The following is a 16,716-nucleotide window of genomic DNA, read 5'->3' as shown; positions in this document are numbered from 1 at the left end:
ACTTATAAGATCTCTATCTTATAATAAGAGAGCTTATAGATTAATTCTTAGAAGAGTTTCTACTCTTCTATTAAATCTATTATCAGATTCTTCTTATAGTAAGAAGAAAGCTCAGCTGTCTTTACTAAGCTGAACATCTCTATGAGATCTCAGTATTTCTCTAGTATCTGAAGCTCAGTTTTCATAACTGTGAGATTCTCAGATATTTATAAAGTCATTATATAGATGAGCTTGTCTTCTCTAATTAACTCTACAGTATCAACTGATTCTATCTTTATAAGTAAGTCTGTTAACACTGATTGAAAGTATAAACTTAACTTATGAACAGCTATATACAGATTATGTCTTTGAAGTTATATAAGTCTTAAGTATATATTATCTGTGATATCTGTGATAATCACAGTTTCTACAAATCTTCTTCAGATTTCAGAGAGATCTTGTAATTCAAAGATAACTCTTATAAGTTTCTCAGTTCTCAGATCTGAGTTCTTACATTCTACTTATTATAAGAGCAGATTCTCAGTTTTCATCATTTAACTTATTTACTCTATGAGCTTTAGAGACACTATAGTGACCTGAGATTCTGAGTTTATTAATACTTTTTATACTTGTGAGACAGCAGTACTATAACACAGTCTCTTCTTATAAGTAAGTATTTTTATTAAGAGAGTAACAGATTCAGATATCAGCTTTAAAACTCTTAAGAAGACTGTTACTAACTCTATCTATAACTTCTTAAATTTCTATTTTAATTTATCTGAACAGTTTGTACAGAGATATTCTAATTTAAAATAAATAAAGCAGAGTCTCTTTTTCTTCATCTCTCTATTATATACTCTATTTATAGAAGCTTATGAAGCTCTCTCTCTCTACTTAGTAGTCAGATATAAATCTCTCTATATTTTATTATCTTTTTCTAATAAATCTGTTCTCTGTTATTCTGACTCTTGTAGAGCTGATCAGTGATTTACTCTTTATAAATCTATAACTCTTATAGTAATCTGTAAGCAGTGAATAAGAGTTATCAGTTTCTTCAGAGTTAAGAGCTTAGAGTCTTACTTAATAAGCTTATTCTATATATCTTTATTCAGTCTCTTTATAAATATCATTATTCAGATGTTTCAGAGCTCTATTTTCACAGATCTTAATTTATATCATAATTTTATAAAGTACTGTGAGTAGTCTTTATCAGATTTCTCATCTCTTTTTCTAATATTAATGATTATAACTCAGATATTCTCTATCTAACTTATAAAGTTTCTTAACTTATTCTCTAGATAGATCTTAAGAATAAATCAGTAAGATCTCTTATAATCATTCTCTAGATAATTCAGCCAGTTCTTGACTTCAGTATAGTAGAGATCTATTATTATATAGATAACAGCTTTTTCATCTTTTATATCACACAGCTGAGCTTGTAAGTCAATTTTAAATACAAACTTATAAAAGCTTTTATAGATTGCAGTTTAATAAGTGATCTTAAGTAATTATAACTTAAGAAAGTTTCTTTTCAATTCACAGATATCTCTGAAGATTATATTTAGAGACTCAGTTCAAGAGTGTTTACAGACAGTAAGTATTTCTTATAGAAAAATAACTTAATTCTATGAAAGATACTCAAGAATATTCTTCACTGAGATTGATTTATTCATGAGTTTAAAGAGTTTCTCTGTCATAGATATAGAGAATGATATTCTGTAAGTAATTAATAAGTTCTCTGAGACTTCTTTTATAAGAGTTATTTATAATTCAGATAACTACTTCTAAGTGTCTGCAGTAGAGTTTGCAGAGATTAAAGTATATAAGTTTCTAGTTCTTTCAGTTATAATAGACAGTTACTGACTGACTGAGCTTGAAATATAAGAATAAGTACTCACAGATGATTATTCAGGTATTTACAGCTTGATATAATATATACTATTAACTACTAAAAGTATTCACAGTAGAAAGATAAAATATAGAGATTAAATATATAATAGTATTCAAGCTGAGTTATAAATAGTATTCATGAACTTCAGTCTATATAGTTGTATGTAGTCAAGAGCTGCTAGCTCTATTGATTACACAAGAGATAGAAATAGAGGTAAAGAATTCGTGAGAAGCGGGATTTCTTATAAATTCGCTGTTTCATCTTCAATTCAAAGCAGTTCAATACCTCAATTTGATGAATACTTCAATTGATTGACAAGGGAACAGTTGCTTCATATAAATATTGACAAGAATATATTTCAAATTATAAGAGATAAATTAAAAAGTTTATTATAATAGATAAAATTACAGAAATTCAAATTATTCAGATCTTATACTGCTTTCACTTTTAAATTTATATTATAATAAATTGTAATCTGAATCTTTTTAATTATTACAATACTATTCTATACAAGTAGATCTGAAATATTCTTTTATATCTTTTTCTCTTATAAAGTTCTTAACTGCATGATATAAAAAAGCTTCAAAATCTTTATTAAACTGAGTATTTAACTAACTCTTCAATTCTGATAAGATATCTGATATAATCTTTGACTTTATATCACATGTTAAACAGAGTTCTCTAGCAGTTTCAAAGCAGTGAAGATTTCATTGAATTTAATATACAGTAGTTAGATGATAATCAATGCTTCACACAATCTCAGCAGGTATATAATCATTCTTAAGAAGGTGTACAATCTTGTTAATGATGAAATCACAGAGTTGAGGTAACATATTGATGATAAAGGTAAGAAAGACATGTATTTGGATGATATTTGATTGAAAAAGACATGTATTGAATGATATTGAATGATTCTAGAGAAATGCAGATATTTTGATTTTTTGGTGGTGTTTTGCTACTAATTTTCAGGGGGGGCTGGGACAATTCTGTTTTCGCAAGTAATATGTCCGCCACAATATCTCATTCAGCCGTTGCTATCTAGTGGGCAAGGGGTGTCCGGTCAACCCAGATGGGTGAACATAATTGTATGTCCATCCCCACATTGCCAGGTATATCGTATAGGAGTGGCTAAGCAATGTTCAATGTGTATTTCTAGATAGTCGGTAAATAAACATGAAGTTGCAATCAGCGCAATAGGGAAAGAAGGAGAAAAAAAAAAAAAAAAACACCAACTACGGAAAAATAAACGCCGAAACGAACTCCATAACCCGCCGTGGGACTAATCATAGCAATGCAGTACCCCAGTTGTAGCTGATCAAGCACCTGTCTCGATACTTCTCGCCTGACCATCAAAACCAAAGGTACACGACCCAACCTCACCCCAGAGTGAAATAGAAACCCCCTGCCCCCATCAATCAATTCTCCACGTCTCCCTGCCTCTCAAGAAACTTCATAAAACCCCCCGAAAGCCTCACAAGCTGCCTGTAAACAACCTCAAACCCTTCTTTACCGCCATAATACGGATCCCCCACCTCCTCCCCGCCACCCACTTTCTCCACAACACTCCCATCCGGCAGAAAGTCACCCATAAGCCTTACCTGCGCAACGTGCCCATCCCCATCCCCATCCCCATCTCCCTTACCTCCCTTGCCACCTTTACCCCTACCCACAGCCCTGCCCCTCTCATGCATCAAGTCGTCCAAATTGTCCCCGTCCATCGCCAATATGTAATCGAACGCGAAGAAATCGTCCCGGCGGATCTTGCGCGCGGCATGCGTGTAGCTAGTGATACCGTGGTCGCGGAGGGTGGACATGGTGCGCGGATCGGGCTGGGAGTTGACGTGGTATGCGCCCGTGCCGGCGGAGTCGATTGTGGAGAATTTCGGCGCGGAGGGGGCTGTTGCTGCTGCGGTGGAGGTTATTTGGTGGCGAAAGATGGCTTCGGCCATGGGGGAGCGGCCTAGCTCAAGTGGAGGGGGGGGATGTTAGTATTAATAGGAAAGCAAGCGGGGAAAAGCCTTTGGGGGAATGGGGAGGGGGGCGTACAGATGTTTCCGAGACAAACGAAGAGGACGGATACCGGCTTTGAACCAGCGGGATTGGAGGAGGTGGTGGAGGGGTTATCCGGGGCCATTGTTGGAAATGGCTAACTACCAGATGTCTAACTTTCTTGTGTAGGTAGGTAGTACAGTACTGCGTGAGTTACTTTTGTGCTTTAGAACGCGGTGTCTGAGGCTGTGTTGAGTATGGTTGTTGCTGGCGGGGGTTTGACTGTGGTGGGTGGGGGGAGATATATACATGACGGAAAAAATTGTGCAGCTTGTTCTCGATATCTTACCTTATCAGATAAAATCATCAGGAAACATTGTGCGACGTTCAACACAATGAGAATGAGTGAGAGGAGGGTATTCAAAGAAAGGAAATAGCAATAATTCCAAATATCCAATTTTAAACTGTGTTGTTAAAAATGTTAAAATGGTCAGGTAATGGACACGAACGCATTTCTGTGCTAGAGGGAGGGACCACACATCTGAATCTACATGTTATCGATCTCAGCTGTATGTACTTTGTATGCTGGAGAGTCATTCAGGTCTCTGTCCTGATATACTAGCATAATCAAGTGCAGAGAAAATAAACAGAATAGACAATCAGAGACTGATACTGAAAGATAGAACAGAGGTAAGCAGAGTCTTTAATTTAGTAATTAAGCTATCTCACACATGAGATATAAGCAGCTGAGTTCAACAGAACAATCTGATAAACAACACTCATTCATCAACACTGACAACAGCAAGTCATACAATGACAGAATTTTGTCACAAATTATCGCTGAATATTCTTTCAGTATGCAACTCAATTAAGCTTTGACAGACTTTAAGCATGTCTCTCCAGTACAGGTCTAAATGAAGGAATTCTGTGGAAAAAGAAGGGATTTTAAGGTGGAAAAAAGCAACTTAAATAAATATCAATTTGACTTTCTGTACTTTGCCTGAGACAATGTCGCTCAGGATGGCAACTCTGTAAATTTAACAAAAACCTTTTGCCTCATTCCTATCAATATTTTCAACAATTTTGTGGATTCACCCTACGTTCATGGTTTGGACTTTAATAATTATGGCCCTTCAACGATCTACAAATAGGCAGGTGATATCAATGGAGCTCTTGGGCCCGGAATCAAATATGCTAAGCAAACAAGGATGAAACGGCGAGAACTGAAGCAAACAACTCTGTCGACATCTTCTCTAAACATTGACATGGTGTGGTGATAATCGGTTTCGTCTTTGACGTGGCATCCAAACTCCAGCATGTGCTATAGAATCTGGTGAGGGAACTAAGTCAGGAAAGCTGTACCTTGCCGTAGCTGTCCGCGAAACAAAATCAGACGCGGAAGACAAAGTGACATTTTTTGGAACTCAATTATTATCAATGCTGATACTGGATTACCATACATACATCTTTTAGCCCTAATCTCTCCTCAACGCTGTTTTACCATTCAGACGCTACTCTGGACGTCTGCCCCTGTTATCGTAGAGATATGCCCGGTCCAGCCATTGTCGTTACAGGGTCGTTTGATGCCCACCCCATGAAGTGACCTTTTGAAGGATCCAACTCGCCTTTGCTTCGGGCGCCGGTCTATGTCGGACCGGTGAAAGTCTATGATCAGAACCCGGCGCAGTTCATGATTCCATAACATGTTGGCAGGCCGCAGGTCCTTATGCACCACTCCCAGCATACGGATTTCCCTCACTGACTTGGAGATTTCATCATTTAGCGTCGAGACTTTGACTTTGTCTATACTTTCCCCAGCCCAACCCATGAGAAGCATATGGCGGATGTCCCCAGCACCATGAATAAAAAGGACCAGTTTCAAATCAATCATCCCCAGGAATACAGGGACAGCAGAACCCTGTGCTTTCTTAAGAACCTGGTATACTTCTGCTTCACATGAGACATGTTTCCATAACCCAGATGTCGTCCCCTTTCCAACAAGAGTTTAGCCATATGCAGCACAAGTGATTTTTATTGGTGCACCATACAACCCACAAATCCCAAATGGTGTGCAGTTATGGTCAAGATCACAATCAAGCTGTGCTTTCAGTAGTTGCACAAGCTTTCTTGCATCAATAGGATGGTGATCACCATTCTGACCTTGCTGGTGAAGAGAAACATTAGGACATTGATGATCCAATTCACCTCCCTGTTGCAAACTCAACAAGCATCGCTGTGTACAGTAATGTGTTGTGTGTTGGTGCTGGCCGCTTGATGGGCGAGGACTAGGACCTGCTGAACGTGCCGATGAACGCTGGCTGGGCGGACAGGACATCACTTGGCTAAAGCCCCGCTTCCGGCCGTGCGATGCTGGGCCAGAGTCGGAGTCAGAACTATCTATATGGTCACTCTGCAGTGAAGTGTCTATTGGTGCACAGGTGGTTCGAGATCGGGTGGAAACTCGACGGCCGGGCTGTAATGGAGATGATGGCAGACATTCAGAGAGCACATATTCTGAGCTTGGGTATTCTAATTCTGGAGGAGTTTGTTGCAGCTCATTATTAGGAATTTCAGACTGTGTAGAATCAAAACTTGAGATCCATGTATTGAGCTGAGATCTTGCCGCATTCCGCCACTCCTGATTACGGATATCTGAGAGGAAGCACATCAGACAGAAACATAATATTCTGGCAACAGCTGTCTTTGACTGAAAGACCTCAGAATTTTCTGAAGTCACATCTGTGTTTGGTTCACAGAGATAGTAATAGAGTGTACTAGGGTCATCATATGAAATATGAAGTAGAATGATAGCAAGTCCAGTAGTTATGTAGGAATACTCAAGTCCATGTTGAATCATGACATGATACTTCTGAACCAAGACTGAGCCAGTCAGCTGTTCTGCATGATATCTCAGCTTTTCATCCTTGGCCTTGTCAGGAATTGTGTCTGACTGAACAATGTGTTCCCAGAACCTCATCGATCGAAGACCCATTTGGAGATTTTCAACTGAGAGCTTGTGTGGTGGCTTATACTCGACTGTTGTAATCAAGGTATTGGTGGAACCGTTGATTTGATGAATACAGAATGAATCTGGTTTGAGGTTCCGTGAGCTGGATTCATCAATCAGCTGTACATCCGACTCTTCTGACTGTAGAAGATTTCCATGATTTTCAAACATGATCCCATCGCCAAGCCGGAATCTCTCTCGGGCATCAGGTATTTTGCATAGCTCGGCTATGATATCATGGACGTGATCTTCCACCGCACCTCGCTCATAGGCCTTCAGATCCTTCTCACTCGTAGTTTTTGACTAGAATACCGCCGACCAAGTCCATCCAGCTCAAGAAGAGATGTGAATAGCTGAGGTGCATCTCTTCCAGTTGGTTGAAGATAAGTGGAAACTGCATTGTAAGTTTCTTGCAGTTGACCCGGACAGCTTGACCAAAAGCGAAGATTTGTTGGACAGTATTTCCCAGTGGGTGGCAGGATAGCCCCCTTTGTGGAGTGGGATGGCGTTCTAACCTGCAGAGGCTGGGAGAATGAATTATGACAACCCTTGATGAGCTCTTCGAATGTTGTTGGCTGACTGCGCTCCTCTGCCTGCCTTCGCAACTCTCTTTCCTCTCTCTCTCGCTCCTCTGCCTGCCTTCGCAACTCTCTTTCCTGTCTCTCTCGCTCCTCTGCCTGCCTTCTCAGCTCCACTCTATGGAAGAGAGCCTTGTAATCCTGTGAACTGTTCTCAGCCATTAGATAGGGATAAAAGAGTCACATCAAAAAGTGAAATGGGTAGCAAAGATTTAGTGGTGAGAATGGAGATTTTGGATGGTGATATGATATGGCGTGGTGGCGCGTGGTGGGAACGAGAAATAAAACGGGGTAACGTAACACGGCAGAAGTCGCGTCACCTATGTTACCAGGCCCTAGAGATTAGTAAGCTACCGCTCACCTGCAATGTTATTATTTAATATTATTATTAGAGGTAGGGGGTAGAGGTAGGGGGTAGAAGTGGTAGGGGGGGTTGCGGGGCGGTAGAGGCGGTGGTGGTGGTAGAGGAGGTAGGGAGTGGAAGGGGTGGAACAAGCAGCAAAGCGAGCGTAAGCGAGCATTTGATGCTTGTATATATATATATAAGACAAAAAACATAAACATACGAAAGCCCGGATTCGCTGGTGGTCACCCACCCAACTACTAACAGGCCGGTGAGTGGCTTGAGTACGGCTGAGCGGACGGGAAGCCCTATTTTCCACTCCCTATGTTCGTATGTGCTAGGAAGAAGGAGGAAAGAGGGTTATATGCAGCAGCGGAAGTGTCAAGCTCGGCGGAGCAACCATAGGTCCCCCCACAGATTGGATACAATAAATGAGGCTGTATTTGATTAACCGGTCGTGATCCAGATCTCCCCGGTAATAGATTCCGAACCATTGTTCAGCATTTCTGAACCACGTATACTCTGTACCATTTTGAAGAAGCCAGAGTCAGGAACAGAGAGATACCTCATTCCCTGTGGAACCGTGGTAACTGCAGAGTTGCGAGAGGGTGGATTTAACTCCGCTTGGTTTCATGGCATTCAAGGCAAGCTCGGGAGGCATGCGAACGACCGGCGGCCAGTCACTACCTAGTACCTACTACTGTCTAACCAACCGTGGCAGCGACTGAGCCACGACGGACTGATGCAGTGTGGAGTAGTTAGCGGGTTGCGTCACGACTCCAGTAGGCGCCATGTTATTTTTAGACTGGATCTAATAAGCCAAGAATCGCCCTCTTGTAACTGTGGCTGTTTGCTCTTGTTTGTTTGGGTTGTCGGTGGCTTCATATTATTTATTATTATCAATAATAAAACTTCCCTGCTTGAGTCTGCCCGGCTGTCCTTCATCGCAGTTTTCACACTCTTTCTGGCAGCTCAGCTTGCATTTTGCATTGCGCTAAATAGCCAGCCCTGCCAACATTTTTCTCTGACTTGAACTTTTTGTTGAATTCTCCGAGTTTTCTGTCTTTGAAGCAGATTCTTTCCGACGAAAAACGTCATCGTCCACTAAACAATCTTCGCTCAACACTGAACCGACGAATCTAGCACTGAGGAAATACTCTGCGCATAGCATACCTTGTCCTGCCAAGCTAATATACTTGACGCTTGTCAGTTCAGCCTTCCGGGAGTACGTATTCCTCCCGCTCAGGGAGCCCTTGAGAGCTGAAACACGCGGAGCAATCGAGGATCCGGAGCTGCATTGCTGGTCTTGCTACTCGAGGAAATACCGTAAGAGGAGAGAAAAGGGAAGATCAGTATGACATACAACCGACTCGGTGAGTGATTCGTCCTGCATCTCTGTTGTTGCTTTTGCAGTGGATAGAGTTCCTCATAAGCTTGGAACCTTCCCTTTATTTCCTTATCGTCCCTCGGTGCATCTGAAACGTGACCAGCAGAGCCGCGCAATCACCACCTCAACCAGCCTTCGCACCGTCACTGCGATACCTTCTCTTTAACACTTTCCCCCTCAACTATCTATCTCCCAGTTACTGTGCTCTCTCGGCTGTCTACCGCAGAGCTTCATTTCTCTTCATTCCACCTGCTCCTTCGTTTGATTGAGCTCCCCTCGTTCAATTTGTTCTTTTACCTCGCATTCGTTGGTGCAAGTTACCAAGCTGCGCTCTCATTCCTGTCACTAGCCCGCCATTCATTTTACACCACACAGCTCTTTACACCACACAGCTCTTTTGCTATGTGCCAACTAGATACATGGGAACACAAAGCTAAAACAGACTGAAATTAACCATCTTTTCAAGACCCTTTACACGACGACGATCCACATGACGTCGGAATGAATCCCAATCGACTCGACCCTAATCGCACCCCGTCTCCTGGCAGGCCGCTTCAGGGCTACCAGCTGGAGGACAATCCATATCGGCAATATGGCCACCTGGAAATGCCTTCAGTGGACCGCCTGGCTGACCAACCAACTGTAAATCACCCACCCACCCACATATATATACATTATATATCTCCCTCCCTCCCGCTTCAGATTCAGGGCTACCCACTAACTACTTTGCCATTAAAAAGTACTCCGTAGAGAATATCGACAACTCCTACGGTCATAACGAAGCCTACGAAATCGCCCATCCTTATCGACCTTCCCCTATTGCGCGCACAGAGTATACGATCTCCCCCGAAGCTCATCATGACGCATACTACACCCAGCCTTACCAGCCCACTACCTCCCCATCTGACTATGACGGGAACCGATTTCCTTCGCAAACTCCACAGCCATATCAAGACGACCAAGTGCCCATGCTACAGCATCCAGATAATCCATACAGCCCGAATCCTCAGTTAACGGAATATAATGACGAAGAAACCGCCATTGCCCCTACTCCCAGTCCCGCCCCCATACGAAGATGGAAGACAGTGAAAGAAGTCCAGTTGTTCAACGGTAATTTGGTCTTGGATTGCCCCATCCCACCAAAGTTGCTGAGCCAGGTAAACCATGCAGCTCCCCCAGAGCGCGATGAGTTCACTCACATGCGCTACTCTGCCGCCACTTGTGATCCGGCCGACTTTTATAATGAGCGCTTTACTTTACGCCAGAGACTATTCGCTAAACCCAGGCACACGGAGCTGTTCATTGTGGTCACCATGTACAACGAAGATGATTTTCTCTTCGCCCGCACCATGATTGGCGTGTTTAAAAACATCGAGTACATGTGTTCGCGGACTAATAGTAAAACCTGGGGCAAGGAGGCATGGAAGAAAATTGTTGTCTGCGTTGTCAGCGACGGACGTGCCAAAATCAACCAGCGCACCAAGGCTGTCTTGGCCGGGTTGGGCGTTTATCAAGATGGCATTGCCAAACAGCAAGTCAACGGCAAAGACGTCACTGCGCACATCTACGAATATACCACACAGATCGGTATGGAATTGAAGGGCAACCAAGTCCATTTGAAGCCGCGATCAGGGGTTCCCGTTCAGATGATTTTCTGCCTGAAGGAGAAGAATCAGAAGAAGATCAACTCCCATCGATGGTTCTTCCAGGCCTTTGGCCGTGTTCTTGATCCCAACATTTGCGTTCTTCTCGACGCTGGAACCAAACCGGGTAGGGACTCTATCTACCACCTGTGGCGCGCTTTCGACTTACACCCCATGTGCGGTGGCGCCTGCGGAGAGATCAAAACTATGTTGTCTCATGGGAAAAAACTGATCAACCCGCTCGTCGCCGCGCAGAATTTTGAATATAAAATGAGCAACATTCTCGACAAACCACTGGAATCTGCCTTCGGGTTTATTTCTGTGCTTCCTGGTGCATTCTCCGCCTATCGATATGTGGCCTTGCAGAACGACAAAAACGGCCAGGGACCCTTGGAGAAGTACTTTGCCGGTGAGAAGATGCACGGCGCGAACGCTGGCATCTTCACGGCGAATATGTATCTAGCAGAAGATCGGATCCTTTGTTTCGAGCTCGTCGCTAAACGCAACTGCCAATGGATCCTGCAATACGTCAAATCATCCACGGGCGAGACCGATGTCCCCGATCGGATGGCGGAGTTCATTCTCCAGCGCCGTCGCTGGCTAAACGGAAGCTTTTTCGCGGCAGTATATTCCATTGCGCATTTCTACCAAATCTTTCGGAGTAATCATAGCACTACGAGGAAATTTATGTTGATTATTGAGTTCATTTATCAGACGATTAATATGTTATTTGCATGGTTTGCTATCGTAGGTTTTCCCCTCCTCTTCCTCCTCCTTTATGGGAGTGGTTTATCGATCTTTATACACGGCTAACCCTTTTCCGTAGGGCAATTTCTACCTTGTCTTTCATATCCTCACCAAATCTCTCGGTGCCGAAAATTTACTAGGCGAGGTTGGGCGTATCCTCGGAGTTGTTTTCGAATGGCTCTACCTCGCAACGCTCATGACATCCTTTATACTTGCTCTAGGAAATCGACCACAGGGCTCCAACAAGTTTTACATGACGATGGTCTATTTCTGGATCGGTATCATGATCTACTTGGCATTTGCCGCGATTTTCATCACAGTGAAATCGATACAGGCCGAGACGGCAGATGGGAATTTTAGTTTCTCGTCCGTTTTCAGTAATCGCCAGTTCTTCTCGATGATCGTGTCACTCATGTCGACATATGTGCTATGGATTGTCGCGTCGCTGCTGTTCTTTGATCCGTGGCATATGTTAACTTGCGTAAGAACCGTGCTCCCTCTTAACAACAAGGGCGGAAAATTTAAAGAACTTCCACCAGGCTAACTATACTAGTTCCTCCAATACATCCTCCTTACCCCGACCTACATAAACGTCCTAAACATCTACGCCTTCTGCAACACCCACGACATAACCTGGGGTACAAAGGGCGACGACAAAGCCGAGAAACTCCCGTCCGCCAACCTAAAACCCTCAGGAAAAGTCGACGTGGCCATCCCGCAGGACGACGGCGACCTAAACGCCCAGTATGAAGCAGAACTCGCCAAATTCGCCTCAAAGCCGCCCAAGGAAGTCCGCGCGATTTCCGAAGAGGACAAACAGGAGGACTATTACCGCGGTTTCCGATCCGCGGTTGTTCTTGTGTGGATCTTCTGTAACTTTGCGCTTGCGGCGGTTGTGTTGAGTGCGGTTGGGTTGGAGCGGATTAATCCGGACGATACCTCGGGGGAGCAGAGGAGCACGATATATATGGCTGTGGTGTTATGGAGTGTGGCCGGGTTGTCGTTGTTCAGGTTTGTGGGGGCGATGTGGTTTTTGATTGCGAGACTGGTGAGTTTTACATTTCTCTTTTCTCCTTCTCTCTCTCCCCTTTTTCTCCTTCCTCGTAGTGTACCCCGGAGGTGTTATTCCCCCCCCCCCCCCCCCAAACCCACTTTTCTCGCGTTATGGATTGATATGTGCTAACCGCTCCCCGTTTTTCCTTTCTCTTCTAATCACAGTTCCGCGGCGTGTGAGAGGACAGGACCTTCTCTCTCTCCCGTGTTTTATATCTTTTATATATATTTCTTTTTACAAGCAAGCAGCAGGACGGAGACTATATACCGAACACTCCCACAGGGCCTTCTCCCCCTCGCCTCTTTTCCACCTCCCATCTGCCGACGACGTGGCCACAATAACTCAGCCGCGCGACGACCGGCTATGAAAACCCGAGGATATCATCCTGTTATTATAGTTTTGGCGAGACAACTAAAAAACGGAATCGATACGACCAAAACCAAAATAAATACCTCTCCTTCGAACCGTTTTTGTTTCCATTATCTTACGATTCCCCACCTCGTCCAGAATTTTTCTTACTCTTATCTGTTGTCATTTCCAATATACCAAAATACTCCCTCTAGTGGCTGATTTGTTTTTCTCCTTTGTGTGTGATGCGTGGTGCTGTACGCAAACTGTTTTACGGAACATGTGTATGCGAAAACGGAAATGAATGGGAAAGGGAATGAGAATATGTCATCATGGAACTAACCCTGTGCGTGCATCCACGTACAATACATCTTTGATTTTAGCCTGTTAATTCTTTTGGCCATTTTATGAGAATTTTTGGTTTGTCTTTCCTTCCTTGATTGTTGATTGTTTAAATTTTTCTTGGCCTCGGTTTCTTTAGGTTTGCGAGCGATTGATATCCCCGGCACATATATCTATATATCTCGCTATTCTCCATGTTTGTTTCACTTTTTCACTTTTTTTTCTTGCTGTCTCATTTTTGTTGCCCTTTTTCTCAATGATGCGGATGAAACGACTGTTATGTGCGTGGAATGCTATTTTTGTATGTGGTATGTGGTATGTGCTATGAAGGCCTTCAACGCTAATATCCTTAATGCCTGGATTGATTACAATTCTACATTTTCATGTATGCATATGGCTTTTTAAGAGTGAGAAAGGGGGAGAGTGCGTGAAAGTGTATGTGTATATGTAAAGAATATGTTTGTATTATTTCATCAAATACTGCTGTAGATAGATTAATGATGGCTGAGAATGAAAACAGTATTAATGATAACTAGACAATTAGTTTTAGAAACACAATGAAACAATACAGTATACTGTACACTCAAAACCCACCAAAAAGAGCATAGAGTATGGCAATAAATGAATAAATGAATGATATTTGGTGGATATCACTGCATCTTGGAATGGACACACAGCGCAATCCCACCCAGCACCATAACCATACCGAGCCACGTTGCTTCCAAAGGAAACAAATCAGCAGCACCAAGGTTAGCGAATCGTAAGTCGTAACGTAGGAGCAAATATTGAGAGGGGAGTGTGGTTAAAATAGTTAATCTGGTGGACTCACACTTGGATATCACCTTGCCTTCAACATACCACTCGCCAAGCACGGTGAAGAGGAAGGCCATTGAGTTTGTGATGGGGACGGTGAGACTTAGTTCTGTGAACAGAGTAGAAAGGTCAGCTAGGGCGGGGGATGTCGTTTGTTTATCCAAGGTAATATATATATATATATATATATTGAATGTAAGCAACGGAATTAATACATACCATGCCTCCCAACCAACAGAAAAAACCACACACTCCCCGTCAGATTCATCAGCAGCGGCACCGTATACCCCGGCATCTGCAGGAGATTCACAACAGTCCGGCACAGCGAGAGAACCTTTCTCGTCACCCATGAACCAGAGCTAGAGCTAGGGGCGACATCCTCCCCCGCCGTCTGCTGCTGTGCTGTTTTCTGCTCGTTGCGCGCATTGAAATCGACCGCAGCGCGCCGGATGAAGGGTGTTGTAAAACCCCACGCGACGCCGACGAGGAGGAAGCTGAGGATGTAGTTGAAGGCGCTTGGGGGGGTGTCAGTAGTGTTCATTGCATCCATTTTCATTTGCGTGTGCTCTAGAGTAAGGAGTTGGGATCATTATTAATAATTATTAACTACAGTACCAACCAACCTCCTCTATCTATTATTAATAATTGATATTCTATTAATGCGCTCCAAATAAGCTCGACGCTAGGACCTGCGCCACGGTTGGAGCCAAGCCAGGAACCGGCGCTTGAAAATAAAAAAAAACCTTACTAGCAACATTAACCAACTATATTATATAAAGTCCGCAGTTCCACTTTTGTTAGGGCTTGAGTTACCGCGCGCACAATATTATTTATTATTCAATATTAATATTTGCAGCAAAAACAAAACGCGCCGGACTGCGCTTCCTCGCCAGCAGCAGCAGCCGGGCTAGCTCAATCGGTAGAGCGTGCGGCTCTTATGTCAGTCACAACAGCGTGTGACCGCAAGGCTGCGGGTTCGATCCCCGCGTTCGGCTCTTGGTTGGTTTTATTTTTTTTATGTTTTCTAAAATATAACGAACGACCTCATTTCATTTCAGTTTTATTTACTATTTTATATTCTGTCTTTGGGTGAGGTATATAGATAGATAGCTTATTCGCATCAACAGTCAATTGCTACGATTCAAGATTCTAGTTAAGGTAGTTTGTTGGTTTAACTGTCTATCCCGAGGCCCTTGAAGGCTAGCTAGCAGGCATGATGCCGCCTAGAACTAAGTAAGCTGGGATGCCGAAGACCTTGATGTGGGGTAAGGAAGAGCGACAGACTATTTATTTATTATCTTCATAACTAAGTTAATCCTTACAAACCTGATCAATCAATGCCTGTAGAAAGAACTACATCAGCCATTTCCAGAAAAATAACCACACACCAAAAAATAAATATAAACAAATGGACCCCCAAGAACCCCCTGTCTTCCTCCCCTCCGCCCCTCCACAACCTCTCCGCCAGAATGTGACTCTCCAGCCCCCGCTATCGCGCCGTGGGCATGGGCCGGGACTCTTCCTGTTGCTTCCAAGTAATATAGCCCTGGATAAAACCACGGAAACGCTGGATCCCCCACCTCCCCAGAAATGGGCGGAGGAAGGGTATGCGGTCGTCGAGGTGCGGGTGCCAATGACGGTGCCAGCGGACGCGGATGCAGATGCATCTGGATTTTCTGCTCTTGGTTCTATACAGCTGGGTCTGGAGGCGTTGAAGGGGTTGGCGGAGTGTGATGTTAAGGATAGGTTTGGGGTAATTGGTGAGCGGAGAACATACATAGTTTTTGATTTGCTATTATTATGATGCATCCCCCTTTTTTTTAAAAAAAAAAAAAAATCTAATTGAAATATAAAATAATACAGTATACGACGCGAACATCATCAGCAATGAAGATATCGCTGCGTTCTCAACTATCCCAGAAATCGCCGGGATAGTCGCGTATGGCGCGGATGTTGTTACGAGTTTGACCCAAGCGGCAAAACCACTATTACTCCATCTTCCCGGCAAAGACAGAGGCACCACGACTACCACCACCACCACCGCCACACAGAAAGATAATCTAGTAGCCATCCACAAATACCCAGATGCAAAATCCCCCAACTTCGTCATCCCCCAGCACGCTGACTTCATCCCCTCAGCAGCGGCGGTAGCCCACACGCGGACCCTGTCGTTCTTAAAGAGCAAGCTTGGCGGCCCGCTCTTCGACCTCGAAGCGATCTGGGATGAGCACACGTACTTTGAATTCGGCGACCGGTCTGTCGCTAAAACGATGGCGACGATGGTTCAGGAGCCGTATGTTAATCATGTTCCGACAGTGAGTTGAGATCTTTTTCTGTTTTTGCCAGAGAAATAGATCTAGATCTAGAATTATCCCCTAATTTATGAAACGAGGAAAAAGAAAAAGAACCTCTCTAACACAAAGCGGTTGCAATAATATAGATGACAGGCGGTATCGGCCGCGACCGCCTCACCACCTTCTACCGCCACCACTTCATCTTCAATAACCCAGACGACACCCACCTCGAACTGATCAGCCGCACCGTCGGTATCGACCGCGTCGTCGACGAGTTCATCTTCAGCTTCACGCATGACAA

At 43.6% G+C, this 16,716-nt stretch overlaps 5 protein-coding genes and 2 non-coding genes across 9 annotated transcripts in view; 3 read left to right on the top strand and 4 right to left on the bottom strand.

Moving 5' to 3' along the window:
* Positions 1 to 3,088: 3,088 nt before the first annotated feature.
* On the bottom strand, positions 3,089 to 4,143 carry BDBG_05132. Of its 2 annotated transcripts, none has more exons than XM_002624317.2 (2): positions 3,917 to 4,143; positions 3,089 to 3,830 (listed from the first exon to the last, which is right to left on the bottom strand). In XM_002624317.2, the coding sequence occupies exons 1-2, from the start codon at positions 4,002 to 4,004 to the stop codon at positions 3,286 to 3,288; spliced, it is 633 nt and encodes a 210-aa protein (XP_002624363.1). In that variant the 5' UTR covers positions 4,005 to 4,143; the 3' UTR covers positions 3,089 to 3,285. The 2 variants fall into 2 exon arrangements, with proteins under 2 accessions (XP_002624363.1, XP_031578768.1); XM_031722005.1 differs by having other exon boundaries at positions 3,090 to 3,834; positions 3,917 to 4,133.
* Positions 4,144 to 5,363: 1,220 nt separating this feature from the next.
* On the bottom strand, positions 5,364 to 9,191 carry BDBG_05131 (uncharacterized protein; the record flags this gene model as incomplete). The annotated part of the gene is made up of 4 exons (XM_031722004.1): positions 8,961 to 9,191; positions 7,506 to 8,891; positions 5,915 to 7,463; positions 5,364 to 5,809 (listed from the first exon to the last, which is right to left on the bottom strand). Exons 3-4 carry the CDS (start codon positions 7,035 to 7,037, stop codon positions 5,364 to 5,366), a joined length of 1,569 nt encoding a protein of 522 aa, XP_031578767.1. The 5' UTR covers positions 7,038 to 7,463; positions 7,506 to 8,891; positions 8,961 to 9,191.
* Positions 8,004 to 8,119, bottom strand: BDBG_17193. Its single transcript, XR_004198598.1, has one exon. It is a non-coding gene; the product is annotated as a 5S ribosomal RNA (ribosomal RNA).
* Positions 8,477 to 13,962, top strand: BDBG_05130. 2 transcript variants are annotated; one of them, XM_031722003.1, is made up of 6 exons: positions 8,480 to 9,160; positions 9,641 to 9,816; positions 9,915 to 11,564; positions 11,644 to 12,045; positions 12,118 to 12,612; positions 12,783 to 13,894. In XM_031722003.1, the coding sequence occupies exons 1-6, from the start codon at positions 9,142 to 9,144 to the stop codon at positions 12,795 to 12,797; spliced, it is 2,757 nt and encodes a 918-aa protein (XP_031578766.1). In that variant the 5' UTR covers positions 8,480 to 9,141; the 3' UTR covers positions 12,798 to 13,894. The 2 variants fall into 2 exon arrangements, with proteins under 2 accessions (XP_002624361.1, XP_031578766.1); XM_002624315.2 differs by having other exon boundaries at positions 8,477 to 9,816; positions 12,783 to 13,962.
* Positions 13,745 to 14,713, bottom strand: BDBG_05129 (uncharacterized protein). The gene is made up of 3 exons (XM_002624314.2): positions 14,341 to 14,713; positions 14,138 to 14,230; positions 13,745 to 14,026 (listed from the first exon to the last, which is right to left on the bottom strand). The coding sequence occupies exons 1-3, from the start codon at positions 14,675 to 14,677 to the stop codon at positions 13,959 to 13,961; spliced, it is 498 nt and encodes a 165-aa protein (XP_002624360.2). The 5' UTR covers positions 14,678 to 14,713; the 3' UTR covers positions 13,745 to 13,958.
* A 309-nt stretch (positions 14,714 to 15,022) lies between these two features.
* BDBG_17192 lies at positions 15,023 to 15,116 on the top strand. Its single transcript has one exon. It is a non-coding gene; the product is annotated as a tRNA-Lys (tRNA).
* A 413-nt stretch (positions 15,117 to 15,529) lies between these two features.
* The window catches only part of BDBG_05128 (carboxymethylenebutenolidase), a gene marked incomplete at both ends in the record, with an annotated part of 1,821 nt that continues 634 nt past the window's right edge, over positions 15,530 to 16,716 (top strand). Inside the window, 3 exons of the mRNA XM_031722002.1 lie at positions 15,530 to 15,881; positions 15,985 to 16,436; positions 16,562 to 16,689. Coding sequence (XP_031578765.1) covers positions 15,530 to 15,881; positions 15,985 to 16,436; positions 16,562 to 16,689 — 932 coding nt within the window. The remainder of the gene's footprint in view (positions 15,882 to 15,984; positions 16,437 to 16,561; positions 16,690 to 16,716) is intronic.

The sequence above is a fragment of the Blastomyces gilchristii genome (genome assembly GCF_000003855.2).
Source record: "Blastomyces gilchristii SLH14081 genomic scaffold supercont1.10, whole genome shotgun sequence".
Lineage (NCBI taxonomy): Eukaryota > Fungi > Ascomycota > Eurotiomycetes > Onygenales > Ajellomycetaceae > Blastomyces > Blastomyces gilchristii.
Note: the sequence above shows the minus strand (reverse complement) of the source record. Positions and strands in the feature narration are given on the sequence as shown.

Coding starts and splice junctions, on each gene's coding strand:
- BDBG_05132 (XM_002624317.2), bottom strand. CDS start 4,004: ATGGCCCCGGATAACCCCTCCACCACCTCCTCCAATCCCGCTGGTTCA. Junction 3,831..3,916: donor CGTTTGTCTCGGAAACATCT/GTACGCCCCCCT, acceptor CACTTGAGCTAG/GCCGCTCCCCCATGGCCGAA.
- BDBG_05130 (XM_031722003.1), top strand. Junction 9,817..9,914: donor GCCTGGCTGACCAACCAACT/GTAAATCACCCA, acceptor GCCATTAAAAAG/TACTCCGTAGAGAATATCGA. Junction 11,565..11,643: donor TATTTGCATGGTTTGCTATC/GTAGGTTTTCCC, acceptor CCTTTTCCGTAG/GGCAATTTCTACCTTGTCTT.
- BDBG_05129 (XM_002624314.2), bottom strand. CDS start 14,677: ATGAAAATGGATGCAATGAACACTACTGACACCCCCCCAAGCGCCTTC. Junction 14,231..14,340: donor TCTGTTGGTTGGGAGGCATG/GTATGTATTAAT, acceptor CTCTGTTCACAG/AACTAAGTCTCACCGTCCCC. Junction 14,027..14,137: donor AGGCAAGGTGATATCCAAGT/GTGAGTCCACCA, acceptor TTCCTTTGGAAG/CAACGTGGCTCGGTATGGTT.